Source organism: Somniosus microcephalus, chromosome 11 (genome assembly GCF_052327205.1).
Source record: "Somniosus microcephalus isolate GS21.2 chromosome 11, FLI_Smic_1.0, whole genome shotgun sequence".
Taxonomy (NCBI): domain Eukaryota; kingdom Metazoa; phylum Chordata; class Chondrichthyes; order Squaliformes; family Somniosidae; genus Somniosus; species Somniosus microcephalus.
The window spans coordinates 174,067,298-174,092,338 of NC_140997.1; the positions used below are offsets into that span (position 1 = coordinate 174,067,298).

General features: G+C 41.7%; 1 protein-coding gene across 2 annotated transcripts in view; it reads left to right on the forward strand.

The window, feature by feature from the left end:
• eif4e3 (eukaryotic translation initiation factor 4E family member 3) overlaps positions 1-25,041 on the forward strand; it is a 94,282-nt gene that overhangs the window by 55,959 nt on the left and 13,282 nt on the right. For both annotated transcript variants that reach the window (XM_086001436.1, XM_086001435.1), the window contains exons 3-4: positions 22,810-22,904; positions 23,025-23,085. In XM_086001436.1, the coding sequence (XP_085857562.1) occupies positions 22,810-22,904; positions 23,025-23,085 (156 nt within the window). The remainder of the gene's footprint in view (positions 1-22,809; positions 22,905-23,024; positions 23,086-25,041) is intronic.

Consider the following 25,041-nt stretch of genomic DNA (forward strand, 5'->3'; position numbering starts at 1 on the left):
TGATGTGTTTTGGGAGAGAGTGGTTAGCAGCCTTAAACTACTCTCACCAGTAGCATCTGCAATTGCCCAGATTGAAGGAGATGACGCTGTTTTGTCAGATGTTCTCATGCTTTTTGCTGATTTAAAAGAACAAATCAGCATTGCCCTATCCACATCCCTGCTGCTCAAAGCAGAGGAGAAGGCAATTGTTCAATTCATACAGACGCGTCAAGAATTTTGTGTCAAGCCGATTCATGCTGCAGCATACATGCTGGACCCAAAGCATGTTGGGAGACCAATACTTTCTGGAGAACAGATCAACAGCGCTTACAGTGTGATTTCTACCCTCTCACACCATCTCAATCTGGATGTGGGCAAAGTTCTGGGAAGTCTGGCAAAGTTCTCTACCAAGCAAGGTCTTTGGGATGGGATATGGGAATCATGCAAGCATATCAGTGCACATACCTGGTGGAAGGGACTTTGTGCATCTGAGGCCCTGTCACCTATTGCATCGGTGATACTCCAAATCCCACCTTCATCAGCGGCCTCTGAACGAAACTGGTCACTTTTTGGGAATATGCATACAAAGGTGCGCAACAGGCTGACTAACAAGAGAGTGGAGAAACTGGTGGCTATCCGGGCGAACCTACAACTTATTGAGCCAGATACAGAAGTGTCCACCACACAGCTAGACACTGACACAGAGGAGGAAATGGACACGTCAGAGAATCGGGAGGAGCAATGAGGAGTAGAAGACTCAAAGGGACAAAATAAGGACAAATTACAGGCTAAATAAGCTGACGCTCTTATTTTATTTTAGATGGGTCTTTTTTGTGGGGGTGCAATAAAGTTCAAAATTATAACAAAGTTTTGAAAGCTTGTTTTTATTTGTATGGAACAGTATGTCTACTTTGATGACAAAGATAATATAAGGGTCAGAGTGCAAAAGAACTCAAAATTCCCATGGAAAGTTTCCTCTTTTAAAAAATTCCTGTAAATTTGCAACCTTACCTCCAAGTGATGTGACTTCCCTATTCTTCCTACCAAAATGTAATACCTCACATTTATCTGTGTTGAACTTCATTTGCCAATTATATGCCCATTCTGCAAGTTTATTAACGTCCTCCTATAATTTGTTGCATCTTCCTCAGTATTGACTATCCCCCCCCCCCCCCCCCCAATTTGGTGTATTCTGCAAATTTAGAAATTGTGTTTCTGATTCTTAAGTCTAAATCATTAATGTAAATTGTGAACAGCAGTGGTCCCAGCACTGATCCTTGTGGAACACCACTACCCACCTTCTGCCACTGTGAATAGCTGCCCTTTACTCCGACACTCTACTTTCTGTCCTGAAGCCAGCCAGCAATCCATTCTGCTACTTGTCCCCTGACTCCGCATTCTCTGACCTTGTTCATATGTCTGTTATGGGGTACCTTACCGAAGACCTTTTGAAAATCCAGATAAAGTACATCTACTGCATTGCCATTGTCTACTCTCTCTGTTACCTCTTCAAAAAATTCAGTAAGGTTGGTCAAGCAAGGCTTTCCCATTTGAAATCCATGTTGACTATTCATTATTATATTTTTGGTTTCCAGGTGTTCTTCTATTTTCTCTCCTTTTAGTAGGGATTCCATTATTTTTCCTACCACCAATGTTAAGTTGACTGGTCTATAATTCCATGATCTATCCCCCTTCTTAAATATCAGTATTATGTTAGCTATCCGCCAGTCCTCTGGCACTATACCTTTTTCCAACGAATTATTAAATTTGTTACTCAATTTTACTAGGGCTCCTTGATGCCACACTTGGTCAAATGCTGCCTTGATATCCAGGGCAGTCACTCTTGCCTCACCTCTGGAATTCAGTTCTTTTGTCCATGTTTGGACCAAGGCTGTAATGAGGTCTGGAGCTGACAGATCCTGGCGAAACCCAAACTGAGCATCAGTGAACAGGTTATTGTGAGTAAGTGCCGCTTGATCGCACTGTCAATGGTACACACTGCAGCCACAGTACGCTGGTGGTGGAGGGAGTGAATGTTTAAAGTGGTGGATGGGGTGCCAATCAAGCGGGCTGCTTTGTCTTGGATGGTGTCGAGTTTCTTGAGTGTTTTTGGAGCTGCACTTATCCAGGCAAGTGGAGAGTATTCCATCACATAAGAACATAAGAAATAGGAGCAGGAGTAGGCCAATCGGCCCCTCGAGCCTGCTCCACCATTCAATAAGATCATGGCTGATCTGATCCTAACCTCAAATCTACTATCACTCTCCATCCCACCCGAACCCATGTGATCTCCCGAGAGAGGCGAAAAACCAGATTAAAAAACCCAATGGCCAATTTGGGAGAAAAAATCTGGGAAATTCCTCTCCGACCCATCTAGGCGATCGAAACTCGTCCAGGAGATCACTCTGTCCCTGTATTTCCTACAGTACTTACCTTCTGTAAAAGGTGCTCTCCACCCCAGCCAGGAACAGGCCCAATTTGCTCTTGAAGGACACCTAGCTGGCAGCCTGTTCGATGTCTCCACTAATCCCTGTGAATAGAACCATCTCCTGAAATCTAATAGAATTAGAACACAAGAAGTAGGAGCAGGACCAGGCTACACGGCCCCTGGGCCCGCTCCGCTACCCACAGGGCCATGACCGTTCCGAACCTAGACTCATGTCCAATTTCCTGCCCGCTCCCCGTAACCCCTAATTCCCTTTACTTCCAGGAAACTGTCTATTTCTGTTTTAAATGTATTTAATGATGTAGCTTCCACAGCTTTCTGGGGCAGCAAATTCCACAGACCTACTACCCTCTGAGTGAAGAAGTTTCTCCTTATCTCAGTTTTGAAAGAGCAGCCCCTTTATTCTAAGATTATGCCCCCTAGTTCTAGTTTCACCCATCATTGGGAACATCCTCACCGCATCCACCCGATCAAGCCCCTTCACAATCTTATATGTTTCAATAAGATCGCCTCTCATTCTTCTGAACTCCAATGAGTAGAGTCTCAATCTACTCAACCTCTCCTCATATGTCCATCCCCTCATCCCCGGGATTAACCGAGTGAACCTTCTTTGTACTGACTCGAGAGCAAGTATGTCTTTTCTTAAGTATGGACACCAAAACTGTATGCAGTATTCCAGGTGTGGCCTCACCAATACCTTGTACAACTGCAGCAATACCTCCCTGTTTTTATATTCTATCCTCCTAGCAATAAAAGCCAACATTCCATTGGCCTTCTTGATCACTTGCTGCACCTGCATACTAACTTTTTGAGTTTCGTGCACCAGGACCCCCAGATCCCTTTTGTACTTCAGTACTTTCCAGTTTCTTGCCATTAAGATAATAACTTGCTCTATGATTTTTCCTGCCAAAGTGCATAACCTCACACTTTCCGGTATTGTATTCTATCTGACAAATCTCTGCCCACTTACTTAGCCTGCCTATGTCCCTTTGCAGGTTTTTTATGTCCTCCTCACTCACTACTTTCCCTCCCATCTTTATCATCTGCAAACTTTGATATGTTACACTCGGTCCCCTCCTCCAAATCGTTAATATAGATTGTAAAGAGTTGGTGACCCAGCACTGACCCCTGCGGAACACCACTAGTTACTGATTGCCAGTCTGAGAATGAACCATTTATCCCAACTCTCTGCTTTCTGTTAGATAGCCAATCCTCCACCCATGCCAGAATATTACCCCCAATTCTGTGATTTTTTTATCTTGAGCAATCTTTTGTGTGGCACCTTGTCAAATGCCTTTTGGAAGTCTAAATACACTATGTCCACTGGTTCCCCTTTATCCACCCTGTATGTTACTTCCTCAAAGAACTCAAGCAAATTTGTCAAACATGACTTCCCCTTCATAAAACCATGCTGACTTTGTCCTATTAAATTATGTTTATCCAAATATCCTGTTACTGTCTCCTTAATAATGGACTCTAAAATTTTACCAACCACAGATGTTAGGCTAACAGGTCTATAGTTTCCAGCCTTCTGCCTACTACCCTTTTTAAATAAGGGTGTTACATTAGCAGTTTTCCAATCTGCCGGGACCTTTGCTGAGTCCAGGGAGTTTTGGAAAATTATTTTACCGAGTACCACTTCCTTAGTGATTTTAATCGTATTTAGCTCCTCCTCCCTCCCCCCCCCCCCCCCCCCCAAGAGCCCCCTGTTTGTCCAGTGTTGGGATATTCTTCGTGTCCTCTACCGTAAAGACTGATACAAAATATTTGTTCAGCGTTTTTGCCATTTCCATGTTTCCCACCATTAATTTCCCGGTCTCATCCTCTAAGGGACCAACATTTACTTTAGCCACTCTTTTTTTCTTTTTATATAACTATAGAAACTTTTGTTATCTGTTTTTATATTTTTGGCTAATTTACTTACATAATCTTCCCTTAATCAATCTTTTAGTTATTTTTTGCTGTCTTTTAAAGACTTCCCAATCTTCTATCCTCCCACTAGATTTGGCTACCTTATATGCCCTTGTTTTTAGTCGGATACTATCCTTAATTACTTTACTTAGCCACGGATGGCTTTTTCTTTTACACCCTTTTTTCCTCAGTGGAATATATATTTTTTGGAAGTTGTAAAATAACTCCTTGAATGTACACCACTGATCATGTACCGTCTTACCCTTTAATCTATTTTCCCAATGCACTCTACTCAATTCCGCTCATACCTTCATAGTCTCCTTTATTCAAGCTCAGCACGCTTGTTTGAGATCCAACCTTCTCACCCTCTAATTGAATATGGAATTCAACCATGTTATGGTCACTCATTCCAAGGGGATCCTTTACTAGGACATTTTTAATTAATCCTGTCTCATTACACAAGACCAAATCTAAGGTTGCTTGCCCCCTGGTCGGTTCAGTTACATACTGCTCAAGAAACCCATCCCTAATACACTCAATGAACTCATCCTCAAGGCTGCCCTGCCCAATTTGATTTGTCCAGTTAATATGATAATTAAAATCCCCCATAATTATAGCTGTTCCCTTATTACAAGCCTCAACTATTTCCTGATTAATACTCCATCCAACAGAGTTGCAACTGTTCAGAAGCCTATAGACTATGCCCACTAGTGTTTTTTTTCCCCCTTATTATTCCTTATCTCCACCCAAACTGTTTCACTATCCTGATCCTTTGACCCAATATAATTTCTCTGTATTACAGTGATTCCTTCCTTTATTAACATAGCCACCCCACCTCCCCTTCCTTCCTGCCTGTCCTTCCTGATTGTTAAATAACCTGGTATGTTTAATTCCCAGTCATGGTCACCCTGCAGCCATGTTTCTGTAATGGCCACAAGATCATACCCATATGTAATTATTTGTGCCGTTAACTCGTCCATTTTGTTACGAATGCTACGTGCATTCAGATAAAGAACTTTCAAATATGTTTTGTGACACTTAGTTCCTGCTTTTTCCCCTTTTACTACTTTACCTTTTACTCCATACCTTCTGTCCGTTCCTGACACACTCCTGACTTGTGCCTTGTAGATAGTGGAAAGGCTTTTGGGAAGTCAGGAGGTGAGACACTCGCCGCAGAATACCCAGCCTCTGACCTGCTCTTGTAGCCACAGTATCCATGTGGCTGGTCCAGTTACATTTCTGGTCAATGGTGACCCCCCCCCCCCCAGATGTTGATGGTGGGGGATTCGGCCATGGTAATGCCACTGAATGTCACGGGGCGGTGGTTAGACTCTCGCTTGCTGGTGATGGTCATTGCCTGGCACTTTTGTGGCGCGAATGTTACTTGCCACTTATCAGCCCAAGCCTGAATGTCATCCAGGCTATTGCTGCATTCGGGCATGGACTGCTTCATTATCTGAGGAGTTGCGAATGGAACTGAACTCTGTGCAATCATCAGCAAACATCCCCACTTATGATGGAGGGAAGGTCATTGATGAAGCAGCTGAAGATGGTTGGGCCTAGGACACTACTCTGAGGAACTCCTGCAGCGATGTCCTGGGGCTGAGATGATTGACCTCCAACAACTACAACCATTACCCTTTGTGCTAGGCATGATTCCAGCCAGTGGAGAGTTTACCCCTGATTCCCATTGACTTCAGTTTTACTAGGGCTCCTTGATGCCACACTCGGTCAAATGCTGCCTTGATATTGAAGGCAGTCACTCTCACCTCACCTCTGGAATTCAGCTCTTTTGCCCATGTTTGGACCAAGGCTGTAACGAGGACTGGAGCCGAGAGGTCCTGGCGGAACCCAAACGGAGCATCAGTGAGCAGGTTAATGATGAGTAAGTGCCGCTTGATAGCACTGTCGACAACACCTTTCATCACTTTGCTGATGATTGAGAGTAGACTGATGGGACGGTAATTGTCCGGGTCGGATTTGTCCTGCTTTTTGTAGACAGGACATACTTGGGCAATTTTCCACATTGTCGGGTAGATGCCAGTGTTGTAGCTGTACTGGAACAGCTTGGCTAGGGGCGCAGCTAGTTCTGGAGCACAAGTCTTCAGTACTATTGCCGGAATGTTGTCAGGGCCCCTAGCCTTTGCAGTATCCAGTGTCTTCAGCCGTTTCTTGACATCACGTGGAGTGAATTGAATGGGCTGAAGACTGGCATCTGTGATGCTGGGGACCTCGGGAGGAGGCCGAGATGGATCATCCACTCGGCACTTCTGGCTGAAGATAGTTGCAAATGCTTCAGCCTTGTCTTTTGTACTCACGTGCTGGGCTCCACCATCATTGAGGATGGGGATATTTTTGGAGCCTCCTCCTCCTGTTAACTGTTTAATTGTCCACCACCACTCACGACTGGATGTGGCAGGACTGCAGAGCTTTGATTTGATCCGATGGTTGTTAGATTGCTTAGCTCTTGTCTATCGCATGTTGCTTCCGTTATTTGGCATGCAAGTAGTCCTGTGTTGTAGCCTCACCGGGTTGACACCTCATTTTTCGATATGCCTGGTGCTGTTCCCGGCATGCTCTCCTGCAGGGTGAGTCTGTACTTTCAGGAAAAGTTAAGTAAAAAGTGGAATGGGAAAATAATATTTTAAGTATGAGAACTCTGGTTTTAATTCAGGGCCGTCAAACACTTTCTCCTGTGAGCCACCATGGAACCTTGTAGGTCTCGTCTAAATAGATGAACGCAGTATATCTGTTTTCATTTCCAAATGGTCAATAAAGATTGAAACTCCTTGAACAGCAGGTAGTGTTAAGGCCATCAAGTCTGTTGTTCCTGTCCTTTTTTGTCAGCTGGATTATGATTCTACTCTCCTCAGTGTTGATAGTACTTTAGTACTTCTCTTGCTGTTGTTTTTGCCTTTTTGAACTTGGTGGACTTGAAAGATCAGAAACGGCTGCTTCCTCGCTGGTGGATTTAGAACCTTTTTCCACCAGTGAAGGAGCAACTTTTTCCAGTCCAGAAAGTTCAACAAAATAAAAGCGCCATTGGACGAAATGCTGTTTTAAGTGCACAAATAGGAAATGAGTCACTGGGGACTTGGCAGGCTATTTGGAGCTTGTATGTTGTTTTAGCATCCCCATTTTAATGGAACTATTGGTACTATAGTTTATCTTTTCTCCCTCACCACCTCCCCCCCCCCCCCCCCCCCCCCCCAACCCCAGTCCCCAGTAGAAAAGTGTCTAGCCTCCACGTGCCAACTGCATTTGAAATCGGCAGTTCATGATCTGAGTCACTGTTGGGCACTATTGCGCGTTGAAATTGAAAGTAGCTGGTGTCTGGTTTACCTTAGAAATTTCTGCACACTTATTTAAAAGCCAGACTGGTGCAAAAAGGGATGGTGGCAACTCTATTTGAATCTGTGACAAATGGTACTGAGAATATAATGAAGCAGACTTCAGTTGGAATGAAGGATGAGCTTAAAAAAATAAGTAGGATGCTGCTGAGTGGGATCAATTGAGTAAAATTGGAAAAACTTTTTAAACTATAATATCAAATATGCAAGACAAATATATTCCAAAGATAGATAAATATAAGCTAAGTTAGCAGTCCCCAAAGTGGCTGAACATAGAAATCAAAATGGAGATAAGAGAGGAAAACTTACTAATCAGAGCTTGCTGAGAAAAGGGAGAGGGAGAATTTAGAAAAAAAGGATTTGGTGGTGTAAAAAGGTGATAAATGTTTGAAATTATTTGAGATAAGGTGGTGGAATCGCATATATTAGCTGAGTTGAAGATGCAGTTGAATGTGAGGCTGGGTGAGTTAAAATATTAGATGAACAAGTTCAGTGGGCCATCCTTAACTTCACTTGCATTACATCAAATATGGAGATTTTTTGACTGCAATTTGTGATGGAAAGTTGATTACTAGATGCACTGAAAAGCCTTTCCATATCATTAACTATCTGTTAAATAGTATTCAATACTTTCTGTCTACTGACCAGCATATTGTAATTTAGTAATTTACTAGTAGGACAACAAATTGTGCCTGACCGTCACTCAAATGTAAACGTCTTAAATCCGCACTAAACCAGCAGTTAGACCTGCAATTCATAACATTGTCCACCAGATGCTGCAATATTACCCTGTAGCTTGTTTTTACTGAATGTAATATAACACAAATTGCATCAATTTGCAGAACTAATCAACCTTCTGTAGTCTAATTAGTTACAACTTGAGCAATTAGTTACAACTTGAGTGTTTAGTTACTAATTAAAACCTGGTACAATATAAGCATGCAATGTATAGAAGTAATTTTTTAAAAAGAACTTAATGCATAATAATAAAGGAACATGTCCCTTACCTGGACTTCACTCTGAGTAAATTGGTGTTCCCACTTAATATTTGTTCCAGTGACATTAATACAGGTTGCTCAAAAATTCCAGTAATTGCTGCTGTTTTTATTTTTTTTTAAAAAAATTAAAAAAAATCAATATGAACTCCTGGTGGCTCAGTTGTTAAAATGTACAGCTTGAGCAATAGAGACTATAAGTTACCAGGTTTCCTGACTGGTCTGTGCTGAGTTAGCTGATCTCAGCCTGCGAGTTGGGATGGTTCAGTTGGCCTCAAAATTCTCAGCCAAGGTTTGGCCTCCTGATCACTATCCAAAAATCCATGCTGAAAACTGCTTGTGTGAACATCTAGTGAGGGCAGGATCAGGCTCTCCTATGTCATCCCTCAACTTAATAGCCTACCAATGCTCAGACTCTGAACTCACTCTCTTTTAATTGGTTATTTTCTATCTTTTTGTTCTGCTTTCATCATTCACTGATAATATCATACAGGATCTTTCTCTCACTTTAGTTTTCTGTTCCATTCTACCAAAATTCAATTTCTGCCCATCACATTCCAACAAAAGAAAATTTCCAAGATATAGATACCAATCTTCACCCACGATATATCTCTGAAAATAACATTTCATGTAAAAAACAACAAAATCTCAAATCTATCCATAAGCATGGCTCCAGCTACCCATATCTGACTCCTCACAATCAGTATGACTCGCTCCACCAGGCCTCTGCAGATTTGGGAATCTTATCATCTTCTCCATAATTAGGGTTCCCCACATGACCAGTCGATTCCACTGCACATTGCCCCAGTGAGACAATTTACTAAAGCCACCACTCCAGTACATGTGGAACAGAGAGTGCTTTCTTCGTGGTTTGCTTCCTGCTCACTTACTCCCTTCTGATCTCTTGATTTATTTAAAAATTAGAGCCTGCAGCCTCCTAATCTCTTTCTTGCTCTGGCTGTATTGTTTGAGAAATGAACAGAAGAAGTAAAACCAAAGACTATGGGGAAGAAATGGAGAACACATGAGTAGAGAGAGATGGAGAGCTTTTTTGTTTTTACTGTCTTACTGATTCCAATATCCTTAGGTCAATGGGAACAAGAATTTTTTGGGGGGGGTGGTAGCAGACTGAAAATGTTAAACTGAGCTACTCATAGATGGTCCCGACATGTGCTTGCACAGGAGTCCATCTTTTAGGAACGAGTTCTCGACTTCATTTCCGCAGCACAACAGTCGAAACAATGGGCAGACAGAGAGAAGGGAAGCGAGAGGTGCACACACACAGGCAGAGTGCTTGTGGTGGTGGGACAGAGAAAGCGAGAGCATCTCTGAGCTGGTTGAAGGAGATGAAGCACACACTTGTGGTGGAGCATAGTGAGTGAAAAACACACACACTATATTTGACAATGGAGGGAAACAGAAAGAGCCTGGTGGAATAAAGGAGGAGTGAAAAACCTTGCTGGAGGCAAACAAAATCCCTGTTGTGGGTGGGGAAGAGGAAGCGTTTCAGGGTTTAAAAATATGACTGTGTAACTCTGAATGCTCTCTCTTCCAGCTTTATTATCACTGATCTAAACAGTATGGTTCATCATTACAGAACAAGCTCCCAACAGCACTCCTCTTTTATAATCACAGAATCGTTGGTATAAAACCACCAGCTCTCCATCCTTGAAACACTGGCTCATAAAAATCAAAGCTGTAATACAAAAAGATATGTTGAGGTAAAAAGAACTTCTATTTATTTAGTGCCTTTCATGATTCAGGACATCCCAAAGCGGTTTACAGCTAATTAAATACTTTGAAATGTAGTCACTGTTGTAATGTAGGAAGCACCGCAGCGAATTTGTGCACAGCAAGGTTGAGGGATAAATCTTAGCTAGGACACCAGGTAGAACTCACCCGATATTCTTCGAATAGTGCCATGGGATCTTTTACATCCACCTGAGAGAGCAGATGGGGCCTCAATTTAACGTTTCATCTGAAAGACAGCACCTCAGACAGTGGAGCACTCCCTCTGTACTGCACTGGTGTGCCAGCCTAGATTCTGTGTTCATCTCTGGAGTAGGGCTTGAACAACCTTCTGACCCAGAGGCAAGAGTGCTACAACTGAGCCACTGTTGACACCCTATAGATTATGGAAAATAAGTCACTTGCTCCATGGTCACAGTTGGTCGTGTCTGAAAACTCAGGGCCCATGACATACAAGCCCAGAAATTTGGGCCCACAGGGTTCCCTGAACCTGACTAGTGAGGCCTGAGGCTCCCTTGATATTGAGCCTCGGACCTCATTATAATGGAGCACGTGTGGCATAGAGTCTGCCGGCGGAGAGTAGTGGAATATCTGGTGCATCGCAGCAGCGCTCAGTGGGGATTGAATCAGGTCCGGAATCGCGGGGCAGGGATCGGAAGTACCAAGCAACGTGGGATCGGGGATTGAAGGTCTGGGGACCGTGGGGCCAGGGAATGCGGGTCAGGGATTGGAGGTAAGTTACTTTACCACCTTAACTCCTAACGGGCAATCCTAGGCTTGGTTACCCCAAGTACAGCTGGTGTGGGCTGCCTCGGCAAAACAATCTTGGAGAGGGGGTATCAAACCGGTATTAGGCCCCTTAATTTGCATATGCAAAAGGCTTAAAGCCTGTTTCAGGCATGGGTAAAGGACTCATTTTTTGTCCTTACCCAAAATGGTAGGCGGCTGGAATTGTGCTCATGCTTCCTGCCAGCTATATTGGGGCCTTAATAGTCCGAGTAGCGTCCGATAAACTGATCTCTAGGCCACGACTTTATTTTCTCTTCTGCATAACCAGCCAACTTACATGTTTGATGAAATTAGCTACAGATTTGCTCTGTATTCCTTAGCTGATAAATTGAAACGCTAAATGCGATATAGAACTTTCAATCTAAAGCTAATTACAGTATTAGAACCTATTTTATTAGCAATGTAACACTGATTTTCTTCTAACAAGTATGATCTGTTTTGTTTACAATGTGTGTCATTTCTGTATATCTTGAGGCTTATGGGGTGCTTTCGAATGTATGAATGTAGCACCAATGCAAGCAGCACGGCCAATTTTAATAGATTATTAGTGCAGTTAATTTATATTTACTTCCTTCTACACCTAAAGACCTATAATTTTTCACAAAGATGTTCCTATCGGTTTATTAATTTTAATGGTTTAATAAAGTTGTGTACGTGAAGATGACATTTCTAAATGATTTGCTTCCTAACAACCAATTGGCTGCTTAAAAATGTCAGTGATGACCGATCTGGCATCTGAGTAATGTAGTATCAGTAAACTGCTGGTGTTTCGTTATTTGATTTCTGATAAAAATTGATGAGTGTTGATAACTGACAAGCTTCAAAAAGTGGACATCTGCTTATTGTCTGGCTAATGGAAGAAACTGCAATTATAACAAAATATTTGGGAGTCTTTGTGAACCTGCACCGTTAATTGATCAGTTGTAATTGGCGACATCCACTTTGGTAGAATATGGTACCGCATGCAGCTTCGAGCCATCTGCTGCATATCTAGGTTTCTACAAAACAATTCAACCTGGACACAAGCATGTAATATGTGTCATAATGGAGTTACAAAACTATGTGGGGATTTAGGTAGATTCTAGCTGGGACAGTAGTGGAGAAGTACAATTTGCCTCGGGGTCCCCAGGCCAGCAGATGGAAAATATTGGCTGAGGTTCCCACTCCCTCCTCCTGATTGCTATCCATTGATCCCTGCTGGAATGTGTGCATGTGTGAGAACTTTTGGTTCGGGCCACAATGCTCCCAATAATCAATCGTGAATAATTACTTTTAGGCTTGCCCCTCGAGTTGTTTGGTATGTGTTGCTACTTTCAAGAATGGAAGGGGGAGGAATAAAAGGAGGAAATCATTAAAACTATTTTAGGAAGGTGGGTGGGGAGGTGAGTGTTAATATTTAAATGAAACTTTATTAAAGGAGCTGAATAATTTAGAACAGGCCAAGATTCTTTAGAAGTCTCTGTCTGTCTTATCACCTTCCATCCACACTGCTGGCCTCAGGATGGTAAGGATGATCCAGCTCACCGATACTACTTCATGCTCCATCCATGCATCTCCATAATCAACTCTACCGGGAGGTGTGCAGAGCAATATGAAGAACAAGCTTTCCCTAATGACCTGCCTGAGACCAGTAGATTTGTCTCCTTGGGAAATCTCCTGTACAAGTGTTTGTAAGAGTTGGATTCACGTTTGGGCCTCCGAATTGCAAGTCCAGCATCCTAGTGTTGTAACTGTTAAGCCTGCACATGCAATATTTTATCAGTTCTTTACAAATGGATAACCAAAGAGGGAAATGGTTAATTCTGCAGAGTTTTTGTTTCACCTGTGTCTGTGTTATCTTGTCGATATTAAAATGTGAATGTAAAAACCCCATCTGAGTAATTCCAGGTTAGATGGTTAAGACAGTAGAGTATTGAGGCCCTGCTTTTAGCATATCTCGAGTTGACCATCTGTTCAGCTTCCCACCTCTTAGTGCCGAGAATCTGTACCACAAGTCATGCTGAAATGCACTTTTTATTATTCCCATGGAATTTCAGATTTTCATGGCTCAATGAATATTAAAGTGCTGTAAAATCAGCCCTTTTTTCCACAATATGCTGACATTTCCTGTTCTATTACTGTAAAGAATACACAAATGTTACATGAGACAGATGGACTTATAAGGCAGTCATATTTAAATTAAGTTTACCAAAGCTCAAGAGCACAATGCATTTAAATTACATGCTTCATCTGTTTTTCTTTGCATACTGTGGGTATTCCATTAAACCAACAAATTCCAGAAGAGGGGTTATAATTCAGGGTCCTGCCCATTTAACAGCACAGTAACCCATCATTTGAATCCATTATATGCACGCCAATGAATATCCAGTGGCATTTCTTGGGGGTTTGCAAGGATACTGTGGTGAGCAAACTTTCCATTTGGAAAGAATTTTGAGAGAGATGTGCTTGGAGACAATGAAGTATTAGTGGGTTTTGATTGGCTGGTCCCTGGGAAGTTTCACTCAGTGGCATTTGTTTTGTGCAATGGATATATTTTAAGTGTGACATAAACTAAATGTTTCGTGAATCTTCCTCTGCATTGTTCATGGTTAGCCATGGGGTTTTGAGCACAGTTGTAATGTTTAATCACTAAAATGGAGTTTAACCTGCTGGCATATCTGTCGTCACTGGTCCCTCCCTGCCACCCTTAAGTTCGCTGGAGAGGTGGCTTGCAACACTTGCTGTGAAAATATGGCAATGGAGTAAAAGCAACCACAAGCACATTCACTGTGCCTGCAGCAGCCTACCTTTCTTGTTTTATTGCCATGAGCTGGCAGGAGCAGGATGACCCATAGAGGAGCCAAGTGACGAGGAGGACTTGGTCTCTAGCTCTGAAGATGAGTCCAAGGATGATAAACTGACAAGATAAGTATTAGATTCTCCGGTTACCAATATAGTAAAATATGCATTGCCATCCTTGAGCTTCAATTTCAGCATCATCAGTCATTGAAAATTATAGCCCTCAATGGCAGTCAGTGGCACCCCGCCCAAAGCACAGATATCAAGCCATTAAGTAAATATAACTTTTACAGACAGCAGCGAATGTCATGTGACCGAACCTCCAGGAATAGGTCCAACCAGAGTTGGCTTACCTACCCAGGAGGTAATGACTGGCTTTGTACAGGAAACTTTCTGGTATCCGGCACGGACGGGACCGACATGTTGCCGGTTCATCATCAATTCCGGATAACCGAACGCTATAGTAAAAGATACGGAGCTCAGAGCTCCGTATAAAGCAGCAAACCCTGTTGCTTGGCTTCAAAACAATCGGCACAAGTTGCAAGCGTCTCTGTAGCTTAGCAACAGCTTCAGCTACACCCTTGCACAGCAACAAATGGAGTAAAAAAAGTAACTAAAAGTAAAAAAAAGTTACCTGAACCGACTCCTGAATTTTGCCGGTGGATAGAGCGTTCCGGTTATTTAGGGGCCGGTTAATCGAAAGTTCCCTGTAGTTTTAAAAATTATTTTAAGATTAATTGTTTTTATTTGTTGCTATTTGCATCTATTATTGTGTGACACTTCGAAGTGTGATGGACACCGATAGACAGAAGACTTTTGTACAGATAGATAGTACCCCATAACCTATGTTACCTATTAGTTCTCTTATTATCAACTGACCTTTGTGGTGTATAGCTAAGTTTGCACCGATGTACACATTTACTGACTTTGGAGAGGGGTAGACTGGTCAATATCCATAATACGGTATAATGGAGAAGAGTCCAGCAGTATCTCTCATTGCTTGCTGAATAGCTGGATCTCCTCATCCAGAGATTAGGGTACCCTCAGGGCCCAGGTTATAATGAACTTGGCACTTTTATGTCAGGTAGAGCAATATTGGGGTTGATGCTATGGAAGACTTCTCCATTCCTTTGACATGGAAGATCTCTTGTACCTTTCTATCTAATTCCCTAAAAATATTAAGAGCACTTTTTCTTAATTAATTCTCAATGTATCTGTTGCTGGCAAGGCCAGCATTTATTGCTTGTCTCTAATTTCCCCGAGTAGGGAACTAGTCCAGTAACTGACGCCACTCGAGTAGTTTCTTGTACCTGACTTTCCTGAAAATGGGCATTTACTCTGCATGGATAGCAATCGTTCTAAGGCAGCATTAACACAACTGTAACTTCAGTACAGAGCAGTTGTGCGTTACACCAACATTGCTCTTTGAAAGAGCTGATGCGGACTCGATGGGACGATGACCTCCTGTGCTGTACTAGTCTAGGATTAAGAAGTTTGTGACTTTGCAAAGTAAGCTCAAGATGGCAGTAAAGTGGAGTGAAACTCCCTACAACTTCAGTATCTGTTACAGCTTAGATTGATTCTGTCCTCATCTCTGTGAGGGGTCACTAGATGACTATCGGGAGGGGAATCCTAGCTGATTTCCTCCCTCTCCCTCCAGAACGGGATCTTCCTGGGCTGAAATAACTTGGCAAATTTATTCAGCAAGTAGCTAAGTCATCAGGTAGGCTTTAAAAGATATCTTGCATTTGATTTGTTGTGCATGTTTTGTGGTCTACACTGCTTAGAGCTACTGTTAAGTAATGCACTGATGGCTCTATTTACACTTTGTACAACAAAATCATAATGCAAGAATTGTCCTGTAACACAAATGGTCTATTTATTTTAAGATAAATTATTTTCATTAACATTTAACCTTTTATTCCATGCTTGGAAGTAGGTTTGTGTGTGTTTCCTCTATCACACTGAAAAGATGGCTCTTAATTGATTTTTGGATACTTCTTAGTAAGTAGACTAATTTGGTTATAGGTTTCATTGTGCGCATTCATTTTTGTAGTCGTAGAAGTTTTTCAAAATGCTGTAGCTTGTATCCTGGTCATGACATAATAGACAATTTAAAATCTAACATTGTTTGTAGTATGGCAGTAACTTGAGGGCACTTCATAGAAAGCTTTATCGTGCTGTTTGTTTTAAACTAAATTCTCAATTGATACGGAAACTATGATACACTTGGTACTTTGCTTAAATGGCTTTTAAAATATTTAGGTTTCCAGGATCTTCAAAAAGAAAAATGGTGTATAACAATATACTAAATCTGTTCCCACAGTGTTGTCTCTGTACTTTTGCATTCCCATACAATATGTTACATAAACTCTAAACTTAGCATATAACATAATCCAGGAAAGTTACTATAAAATTTCATATTAATTTGGAGAGTAAAATTAATTGAGCCACGTGTACATTAAATTCTAAGTTGTATACAGCCTCCTGTCATGTTGGAGCTGTATGGTCACATCCTATTGTGTATACCTGTCTGGAGTATAAAGCATCGTAATCTGTGATTCTTCAAATAATGATTCCAATTTAGATGTTAAAATAAAGAGTAGCTTGAATCCCCTAGAAGATTAATTGGGACTTTTGGGATTAATGAAAGTTGTGTTGTCACTAATGAGAAGGTGCTATGGAGAGCAGTGAACACTGTACAGTATCTATTCAAGGAACTGATGTCAAAGCCATGACTCTGGTACAGAGTTTAAAGGTAGATGTAATAGAAAATGTTTAAAAACTGGGTGGAAGTGATGTAAAACAGCTACTGAAAGAAAGAAAATAAATACATTATATGGCATAATATATTGTCCCAAATCATTCACAGACAATTAATTTCTGTAGCAGAACTTTACTCTCTACCTATTTAGTTCTCATGAAGGATCTCCACCCAATCATTTACCCATTTAATTTTTTTTTCAAATGCTTTTGGACCTGCTGTGTAGTTTGTGTTTTCTGTCTTTATTACAACACTTTTTCACCCCCTTCCCTGCTAACTAATTAATTAATTCTTCTGAAAATGCAGTAAGCTCTCAAAACCTCTAATAGCAGAATGTCCCCTTTTGTAAAGTCTTTGAATAGAATAAATTGAGATTTCTTCTAGGTGGTTTATGTTTTACATGGTTAAGTACATCCATGGTGTTGCATTTGTCTTGATGTACTAGGTGTGTAAGACTGAATCTATATTGTGCTGTGCCCAAAACCGAGTTTTTCCTTTAATGCCTTAATTTTACCAGAGCCTGTATATGTACCCAAACATCTACTTTCATGACCAGCCTCCAGAGGTTTCTGACAGTACTGGTCTTACGAATTTTAAGAAAAATTGGATACGGTACTGACCAATCGTCTGTCTCAACATAGTGCATTGATAAATCTAGTTTGGCTCTCTTAATATCTTTAGGGTGAAAGTGTCAAATATGTAAATAGTTTTGAGATGCAGGAAACCTACCAGGTTGTTGCTAGAGGTAACTTGGGTATTACTTCTAAGGACACTATAATTTTGACTAAGTGTGTCTGATACTACTGAAGTGGAAACCTGAATCTCACACATTTTATTATCTTATTTGTACCTTTTTTAAATTGCCTCCATTTGTGCAGTTAAAGCGGGGTACTGTGCAGCAGTATTAGACACTTTCTAGATCTAGATTTTTTTTCCCCTCAATAATTTGATTAAATGGGGCACCTTTAAAAAGATTTTTTACTTGCATAAAAGCAAATTATTTCAGATTTTTGTCCCACAACTGATTTGTGATTATTAGGAATGTAATAATGCTGCGTTTATTTTCATGCAAAACTGGAATGAGGCACTGGTGTAGGTGGGTTTTAAGATTTTTTTTCCCCCCATTACACGGACCTTTTCATATCTGAGTTAGAGTGGCATTAATTGTATGTGGCTATATATAAAATCACTAGTATAATGCTAAAGTTCAGCAAGAACACCCATAGCATATACCACGTTTGTGAAAAGTAATCCTTCGTTCAAAATTATTAATGAATATTATTCCACACGTGATTTTTCACTCTTGCTTTCCACTTTTTTTTACAAAGTGTTAAACCCATCAGTTACAATACTTGTGTATGTTTTGCTCAAACAAAACTGCTTAATCATGATTTTAAAATTATAAATCTGTTCTGCAGTTGACAGGGAGTCATTTTATACATGTTGAATATAATACTGTAATATGATTTTAAAGTGCCTTTCCAAATTAGCACTAATAGGAAATTGTATATACTGTATAATTACTAGTCAAAATTGGTAAAGTTACTGTGTAAGCAAGATTTGACGACTCGGAAATTACAATCCTGAGTGAGTCATCTAATTCCTCATAAGTGGAGTAGAAAAAATTTAAATTTTCCTGAGCAGGATCTGCATTATTGCATTTGAGATATAAAGGATGAGAATGGTTCGATCATGCTAATAGGGGTATTCTGCAGACCACCTAATAGTGGAGGGGAAGTGGTGGAAGAAATATATAAGCAAATCTATGAAATGAGTAAAAGACATAGAATAATAATGGGAGATTTCAACAACCCCAAATAAACTGGCAAGAAGAGGTAGATAATGGGGGGAAAGGGAATGGAGTTTTTAAAGTGTGTGTTCAGGTCTCCTTTCTTACCAGTATGTGAGAAACCAAACAAGAGAACAATCCCTGCTGGATCTAGTAATAGGAAATGAACCAGAGCAGATAAGAGAAGTAAGCATAGGGGAACATCTAGACAATAACGATCACAATAGAAGTTTGAAAAAATGATTGAGAAAGACCAAAGTAATGGTTTGGAAAAAGCTAATTAAATAGTAAAGTATTCTACAGTCACATTAAATAACAAAAGAAAAACCAGGATAGGGATAGGGCTGCTAAAGGATGCACAAGATAAATTCACAGATAATGACAGCAAAATGTCAGAAATATTGAATAGTTGCTATGGGCTGGATTTTGTCAATGGAGACGTGCTGGAGGCGGACTTCTAGTTTCCGGGTTTCAGTCCCGCCCCCAATGACGTCTGACCAACCCACGCTGTTTTCCCTTGATTGGCCTTGTTAAGCCCACCCTGGGGGCTTGCCGGTGACAGATGACGTCAGCGTATGACGCTTCATCTGTCAAATTTTTTGACAGATGAATTGTCAGCGTTTGACAGCTTTGAGAAGCTGTCAAACACTGACAATCTCTGTTCTAAGGTGAGCCCTTGCACAGAAGGCTCACCAAGACCTCTCTGCAGAAAGCAGATGACTGCTGCATCTGAGAATGCAGCAGCCATTCTGTCATCTCTGCCGTTGAGATGAGGCAACTCTGGATCCTCAAAGGTTGAAGCCTGCAGAAAGAAGCAAAGGTAAGGAAACTTTTTCCAACACTTTACACTCACCTCTCATACTTACCTGTCCATCACTCACCTCTACAGCTGGCATTTTGACCCCTCTCACCCCCACAGACCCACTGCTCGCCTCGCTGACCCTGGCGAGGTTCGCAGCCATCGGGGAGCCCACGATTGCAGGCGTAAAATGGAGGAAAGCCTCAAAACTGCCTGTCAATCGGCTCTAATCCCCTTCCCACAGTACAGAAACAGCTCTCATCAAAGTCACTGTGACAAAGGTAAACTATCCCTCCTCGTCCTTCTTGACTTGTCTGTAGCCTTGGACATGGTTGACCACTCCATCCTTCTCCAACGCCTCTCCACTGTCGTCCAGCTGGGTGGGACTACACTGGCCTGGTTCCATTCTTATCTAGCTAATCGTAACCAGAGACTCACCTGCAACGGCTTCTCTTCCTGCTCCCGCATCGTTACCTCTAGTGTCTCCCCAAAGATCTATCCTTGGCCCCCCTCCTATTTCTCATCTACATGTTGCCCCTTGGCAACATCATTCGAACACACAGCGTCAGTTTCCACATGTACGCTGACGACACCCAGCTTTACCTCACTACCTCTTCTCTCAACCCCTCCACGGTGTCTAAATTGTCAGACTGCTTGTCCAACATCCAATTCGGGATGAGCAGGAATTTTCTCCAGTTAAATATTGGGAAGACCAAAGCCATTGTTTTCGGTCCCTGCCACAAACTCCGTTCCCTAACCACTGACTCCATCCCTCTCCTAATATCTGTTTGAGGCTGAACCACACTGTTCGCAACCTTGGTGTCATATTTGACCCTGAAATGAGCTTCCGACCACATATCCGCACCATAACAATGACCGCCTACTTCCACCTCCGTAACATCACCCGTCTCCGCCCTTGCCTCAGCTCATCCGCTGCTGAAACCCTCATCCATGCCTTTGTTACCTCTAGACTTGACTATTCCAACGCACTCCTGGCTGGCCTCCCACATTCCACCCTACGTAAACTTGGTCATCCAAAACTCGGCTGCCCATGTCCTAACTCGCACCAAGTCCCGTTCGCCCATCACCCCTGTACCCGCTGACCTACATTAGCTCCCGGTTAAGCAGCACCTCGATTTCAAAATTCTCATTGTTTTCAAATCCCTCCATGGCCTCGTCCCTTCCTATCTCTGTAATCTCCTTCAGCCCCACAACCACCCGAGATATCTGCGCTCCTCTAATTCTGCCCTCTTGAGGATCCGTGATTATAATCACTCAACCTTTGGTGGCCATGCCTTCTGTTGCCTGGGCCCCAAGCTCTGGAATTCCCTGCCTTAACCTGTCAACCTCGCTACCTCTTTTTTTTTCCTTTTAAGATGCTCCTTAAAACCTACCTCTTTGACCAAGCATCTTCCCTAATTTATCCTCAAGTGGATAAGTCACATTTTTTGTCTTAAAATACTCCTGTGCAGCGCCTTGGAACGTTTTCCTATGTTAAAGGTGCTATATAAATACTAGTTGTTGTTGTAGTGAATTTATCTTAATTCTAATATTGCAACTTTTGGATGACAAAACTGAAGATGATGTAGGCAAAATATTGCCATCCTTGCGTCTTTTAATCAAATATCGTATTTTCCCCCAATCTATCTTCCCCTCTTGAAGCTGCTGACAACAGTTCCATGGGTGGAGGCAACTTTCCACCATTTTGGCCAAATGACCATGCTTCATTTGTCACAAAATATAGGAGGCATCACAGCCTAGCCCGATCCTGTGCTGGCTCACACTGACATGAACACGCTTTTCAGTGAGGTCACTTAAAGCTAGAACCCTGGCTGAACTGTTGTATGCCCTTCCTAATGCAAGGGCATCGAGGCCATTGGTACCACCCATACTGCTAATTAAGATCAGTTTACTCAGCACAGACCAGGGATCAACCTGGTTTGTTTTGTTCAGTTTTGTATTGAACAGAGGCAGAAATTTAACGGGGGTTTCTCCAGACACTTAAACTAATGGTGCAGTAATAAATATTAGTGATTGTTTTTGTATCTTCACACTCTTCCCTTGGCGAATCATGTGAAGTCGTGGAAGGATTTGCAGGCTGATTAACAGCCTGAAAGGCCGCAACAGCAACGCTCTTTCCATGGCCGTAACCATCTTTATACCAGCTGATAGCATTGTTAGTCCTGTACAGCGGAGGGCTTATGGGCTCCCACAACCCATACGATGAGGGTGGGCCACCCACATCCAACGGACTCAGTTAGCCCGCTGGATTTCAACCCAGAATTCAGAGCCAGAATTCCAGTCTATGCTTGCTAGTACTGAGGAGATGAGTTTGAACCCTGCACCTTCTGACTCGGAGGTGGGAATATTACCACCAGGCCAAAGGCTATCTCTGAATAGATATTGGTAACTGAGAAGATCAGTTTATGTAATTGCAAAGGTGGGATGAGATCATAATCTAGTGAACCCGATTATTATTCTTTGTATAAAATATGATTTTATTTTAAATTGTTCAAGTCACAGTAAAATGAGGGCAGCAATGCAGTAGGACCACATCAGAGTCTTTGCTATCCACAGAAGTTGGCATCAGTGACCCCAGATAAATCAAGAGGGGAGAGAGAAAAGAAACTGGAGGAAGTATTTATTTTGTTATCCTCTTTTCGGCATCCTCTCAAACAGTTGCTGAAGTTCATGTAGCAAATAGATTTTCTGCTGCATCACTCGAGCAGTCAACATGCTGAGCCTTCAGTTGTGTTTTCAGAGTGATCTATTCCTGACAGCTTGTCCCAAAACATGATGCATTTAATCTTGTATCAGAACAACTTGAGGTTACTTTTGTAGGCTGTTTTTTTTTTAATGGATCATTTTTACATATCTTCTCTTTCAGGCATTTCTGCCTCTTAACAGTTTTCTTCAGTTAAATGGCCATGCAAGCAACCTTCCCTTAGCCTCTGCCCAGAACACCCTGTAACCAGCTTGCTCACTAAAAAAAAATGCAATGCCAATTATATAATTGAATGCATATACAAAATTAAAATTGATCTTGCACTCTTTGGATTATATGCACATGATTTTGAGGAAACTACTTCTGCTTGACTGTCAGAGACAGTCCTCTGAGGATGTAAAAGTTATGTGCTGCATGGTTTCTAATTGGAAACTGTTAAAAATACAGATTTCCCCTCTGACATGCATGTCCTTTTTTACCTCGAGTATGTGGAGTCTAATCTTCACCCAAAGAATGGTGAATCAGAATGTTTATTGTAATTGAATTTATCAATGTTTGTTTCATGCATGAGTAATTTGTTTTAAAATGTAATTCAAAATGAGATTCATTCATTTGAGTAAATGCGAACAAGTAATTTGGATTTATAGGATATTTACCAATTGAATGCTGTACTTTTCTTGTGTGAACATTATATATTTTATTTTGAACTAATTGTATTTCCCCTTCTCTCACCAGAGTTTCTGGAGTGTCTACAATAATATTCCTGCAGTGGCCAGTTTGCCCCTACGTTGTAGTTACCACTTAATGAGAGGAGAGAGACGACCGTTGTGGTAAGTAACTGGGTATGGTGTTGGAACATCTAAAGGAATGCAGTGTTCTGAATAATAATGCAACAAGCACTATTTCAGTACTTTTAATTTGTATTTACTGTTTACTGGTGGTTTTCATAGGGAAGATGAAAGTAATGCCAAAGGAGGATTGTGGAAAATGAAAATCTCAAAAGAACATACTGTAAGTACTTTTACAACCAGTAAATTGCCTGTGGCATTGTCCATACTCAGTTAAATAATTTTTTAATTTTTTTTAAATATATAAGATGGTGACAGAATTGTGAGACACACTTCAGAAATTCATTCTGCATCACCACCTAGTGGTTAGAGGGTTACCTCAACCGTTAACCTTGCAAGATTGAATTAGAAATTTTGACACAGCAATTTACCATGGTAGATGTCAACAGTGTGACCAAAGATCCTAATACAGTAACAGGAATTAAAGTTTATGCACAGGAAGTGTGTGTCTTTCTCAAGATTTTTAATAATGTACGAGTTGATCTCCCATTGCATTGCATACATGAAGTAAAGATTAAATCTAATCTTCAGGTGAAAGGGGGTTAGAGGATGGGGGATAAATTGGAGCAGGTTGTGCAGATGTAGTGAAAAGTAAAGTTGGTTGCAGCATAGGAATTTTTCTGCAGTACCGGCTGAGGAGATGGGGATATCAACTAAGGCACTACAACACTGCTGCATGAGGGTGTAATTACAAGGTTGCACAGAAATTTCCCATTATAAATGTGGACATTTGAACAAGGCCCCGCCTTCCCTCTCGTGGACATAAAAGATCCCATGGCACTATTGGAAGAAGAGCAGGGGAGTTCTCCCCGGTGTCGTAGCCAATATTTATCTCTCAACCAACATCACTGCAAACAGATTATCTGGTCATTATCACATTGCTGTTTGTGAGGCCTTGCTGTGTGCAAATTGGCTGCTGCATTTCCTACTTTACAACAGTAACTACACTTCAAAAGTATTTCATTGGCTGTAAAGTGCTTTGGGATGTCTTGAGGTCAGGAAAGGCACTATATAAATGCAAGTCTTTATAGGAAATTGTAATGGGAAAAGTTGACTATGCATAGATGCAAGATACTTAACATGGATACTGTATATAAACGTCTGAGTATTATATAGCACACAGCACAGTGGCATAGTGGTTAGCACTATTGCCTCAGAGCGCCAGGGACCCGGGTTCGAATCCGGCCTCGGGCGACTGTGTGGAGTTTGCACATTCTCCCCGTGTTTGCGTGGGTTTCCTCCCACAGTCCAAAGATGTGCGGGTTAGGTTGATTGGCTATGATAAATTGACCCTTAGTGTTGGGGGGGGATTAAATACGTGGGGTTACGGGGATAGGGTGGGATATGTGTTGGTGTAGGGGTTACGGGGATCGGGTGGGATATGTGTCGGTGCAGGCTCGATGGGCCGAAATGGCCTCTCTCTGCACTGTGGGGTTTCTGTGATTCTGTGTGATATTTGAGTCGTTTTTTTTCTTGTTGGCTTCGGTCATACTTGTGATGCTCCCATTTGCAATGGAGACCCAATTTTTCAGCTTGTGTTCAAAAGGTATTGTTTACATTTAGTGAGTTCTTAATAGACTGATTTGAAAAAAATTTAAACAGAGTGGGGAAGATCGAGTTTGCTCAAAGCCAAGGTTTCTTTTAAGTCTTTGCATCTGTGGGAAAAACTTCAAACCAGAATTTTACAGCCTTAGTTTTGAGAGCTTTTGCAGAATGCCAATCTTTGTTGCATTAAATCTTTCTGTTTAAAAGTTCTGAAAGTAAAATCCTAATCAGGTGGTTGGGGTGGGGGGGAGTGGTGACACAAGCACAAAAGGAATGACTGAGCTGTATTCTGCCACTTTGGTCTCAAATCTGGGTAGTCCTGTACTATGCAAGAAGGGGAGATCACATTCCAGTTGAAAAATCACATGAAGAAACAGGGGCCTAGAAATTCAGTATAGCCACTTTTGGGGCGATAAAGTCGGGCGGCCGCTAAAGTTTGCGCCCGGCGCAAAGTGGAGGCCACTTCGCCGATATTCAGTAGCTTTGGCCAAGGAGTTTGCTCGAGCGCTAAAACTGGCGATGCACGGCTATCTTTAGGCGCTAAGCCAGCGGTGCAGACTGATACCGCCGAGGC